The 3,224-nt window shown below is 41.4% G+C and overlaps 1 protein-coding gene across 1 annotated transcript; it reads left to right on the forward strand.

Moving 5' to 3' along the window:
- Window positions 1–1,363: 1,363 nt before the first annotated feature.
- On the forward strand, window positions 1,364–2,473 carry mc5ra (melanocortin 5a receptor). Its single transcript, XM_041190627.1, has one exon. The coding sequence runs from the start codon at window positions 1,364–1,366 to the stop codon at window positions 2,339–2,341; it is 978 nt and encodes a 325-aa protein (XP_041046561.1). The 3' UTR covers window positions 2,342–2,473.
- Window positions 2,474–3,224: the final 751 nt, after the last annotated feature.

Consider the following 3,224-nt stretch of genomic DNA (forward strand, 5'->3'; position numbering starts at 1 on the left):
CTAGGCCATTTCAGAGGAAGTTAAGAGTCAGCCGCATTGCTGTTGGTCTGGAGTCACATGTAGACCATATTGGATGGAAATTTCCTCCCCTGAAGGGCATTGGTGAACCAGATGGACTTTTACAACAATCTTGATAATTATTAAAGACACTCGTGTTTTATTCCAGACTTATTAATTAATGGAATTTAAATTCCTCTAGCTGCTCTGGCAGGATTGGAATTCATTTCTCTGATACACTAGTTCAGGCATCTGGATCACTAGTCCAGTAACATTATCACTTATTTTACAGAAGCAGCGATGCTTCAAGCTGCCACTCCTGTGTCTCTTCTTCTCCTGCTCACTGAGTACTAACCCTTGTCCCATTCTCTCCTTTCCCAGGTCCACCACGAGTCAGAGGACCAACTGCAGCAGAAGAAGAGGAGGAGGGCAACCCTCATGACTTTAAGGTGACTCGCCACCTTAATTTGCCAGGTACCAGCTCAGAAATTGGCACCCCATGAACTACAGATGCTCAGCTAGAGGGGACTGGTCTTGTTAAATTTATCCAGCACAGTTGTGCAGGAGCAAGGGCAGAGAGGTAGGACAGCTCAGGAACCAGATTGAGGGAGGGGAAGCCCACATCCTGGACCTGCTACAGAGGGCACATGTACTAACTTCAAGGGCTTAGCGTATTGAAAATTGTTGGCTGTGCTTGACCAACTTCTGGTCATGAGTGCATTGTACTACTCACCAGCAAGTCTGTGCACAATGTCAGGTTAAACCCCCACTTGCACGTTCATTTTATACCTAAAAGCCAGATGAATGGTTGTATTTTTTCTCTCCCCATAAGTCTGTGTATGCCTTTCAGATTAGATGCTCAATTAAAGCATCAACTGCCCTCTCAGGTGGGTAGGTGAAAGATCCTACAGCTGTATTGAAGAACAGGGAAGTTATCCCTGGTGTCCTAGCCAATTTTTATCTCTCCGCCAACAATACTAAAATCAAACAATCTGGTCATTATCAATCTGCTTTTTGTGGGAGCTTGCTGTGCACATTTCCTACATTACAAGAGTGACTTCACAAAAGTATTCGATAGGTTGTAAAATGCTTTGAAACAGCCTGAGGTTATGAAAGGTGCTCTGTGAGTGCAAGACCTTTCTTTCTTTACATATTAATACCTGCTCTGAGTTACGGCCTCTAAAAGTTTAAAACTGGATTTGTGTGATATTTTAATCAGAACATCACAGTATCACGGTGCTCAATTTAACTTTTTTCCTTTTCTTATTTAGGGAAGATTAGACATGGAACATGTACCTTTCTCAATAAGCATTTCACATTGAAAACACCAAAGGACTATCCCTCCCTTGACGGGCATATGTTAAACATGAATTTAACAGACTTACACTCACATGTGCCATGGCTGCAAAACCTAACTCCTGTCGATGATACAACGCACAAGATGAAGAGAGCTTCTGCTTTATGTGAACAAGTCAGTGTAGCTATTGAGGTGTTTCTAACTCTAGGCATTATGAGTTTGCTGGAAAATATTTTGGTCATTACTGCTATTATTAAAAACAAGAACCTCCATTCTCCTATGTATTTGTTTGTCTGCAGCTTAGCTGTTGCGGACATGCTGGTAAGTGTGTCTAATGCATGGGAAACCATTGTGATAGCATTACTCAACAACAGGCATTTGATTGTTGAAGACAGGTTTGCCAAACAGGTCGACAATGTATTTGACTCGCTGATCTGCATTTCCGTTGTGGCATCCATGTGTAGCCTTTTGGCCATCGCTGTTGATAGGTATGTCACCATATTTTATGCATTACGCTACCACCACATCATGACAGTAAAACGAGCCGCTTTTATTATTGCAGGTATCTGGACGTTCTGTACTGGCTGTGGTATCATCTTCATCATCTACTCTGAAAGCCCAACTGTCGTCATCTGTCTCATCACCATGTTCTTTATTATGTTGGTCCTCATGGCGTCCCTCTACAGCCACATGTTTCTGTTGGCTCGCTCCCACGCCAAGCGAATTGCTGCTTTGTCCGGCTACAACTCAATTCATCAGAGAGCAAGTATGAAGGGGGCTATCACGTTAACAATCCTGCTCGGTATTTTCATCATCTGCTGGGCTCCATTTTTCCTACACCTCATCCTCATGATCTCCTGTCCTGGAAATGTGTACTGTGTGTGTTTCATGTCGCACTTCAATTTGTACTTGATCCTCATCATGTGTAACTCAATCATTGACCCACTCATCTATGCCTTCCGTAGTCAAGAAATGCGGAAGACATTCATGGAGATAATTTGCTGCTACAATTTAAGGGCAGCCTGTGTTGGACTTTCTGAAAAATAAGACTGTAACGAATGAAGACAGCATCTTTTCAAACCTCCCATCATGGCTAAAAGTAAATGATTAAGATCTGACAGTCAAACAGTTGCTAATTTAACTTTAAGAGTAATATTCACGATCAAACAAAATTCTTCTCAATACCCCTACAAACTTCAATTGACAGATGGTGAAAATTCAGTGGTGGCTCTGAGATTTCTTTGACCTCATTTAAAGAACATTTTTGTTGAACATTGGAGTACCCCATGAATAAAGGGAAGAGGAGAGAGGATCTCCTTAGACCAGGGAAAGGGTGATTTAATAAAGCTATTCAAAATTATGAGGGGGTTTGATAGAGTTCATAGGGAGAAAAAGACAGGCAGGTCATTAACCTGAGAGAACCGATTTAAGTTATAGACAGAAGGACCAAAGGGGTTATGAGGAGAAATGTTTTTAATGCAATGAGTTGTTATGATCAGGAATTCACTATCTGAAAGGGTAGTGGTAACAAACAAAATTGAATTTTCAAAATTCAGTTGGATAAATATTGTTGTAGTATGCCTTAAAGTGATGGCATACTGCTATTCCTTAAAGGCATCTTACAACATAAGGGATAGCAGCATGCCATCACTTTAAAGGCAGTGTGTCATGTGATCCATCCTGAGTTTCACTTCAGCCTAGATCACATGACACACCTCCTTTAAAGTGATGGCATGCTGCTATTCCTTAAAGACATATTACAAAAAATACTTGAAAGGGAAAAATTTGCAGGGCAATAGGGAAAAAACAAGGGAGTGGGCCTAATTGGATAACTCTTTCAAAGTGTCGGCATGGGCATGAAGAGCTGAATGTCCTCCTTCTGTGCTATATGATTCTTTAATCCTATGAAGGTTGTGGGAACAGACTTTGT

This window comes from Carcharodon carcharias, chromosome 6 (assembly GCF_017639515.1).
Source record: "Carcharodon carcharias isolate sCarCar2 chromosome 6, sCarCar2.pri, whole genome shotgun sequence".
In the NCBI taxonomy this organism is placed as follows: domain Eukaryota; kingdom Metazoa; phylum Chordata; class Chondrichthyes; order Lamniformes; family Lamnidae; genus Carcharodon; species Carcharodon carcharias.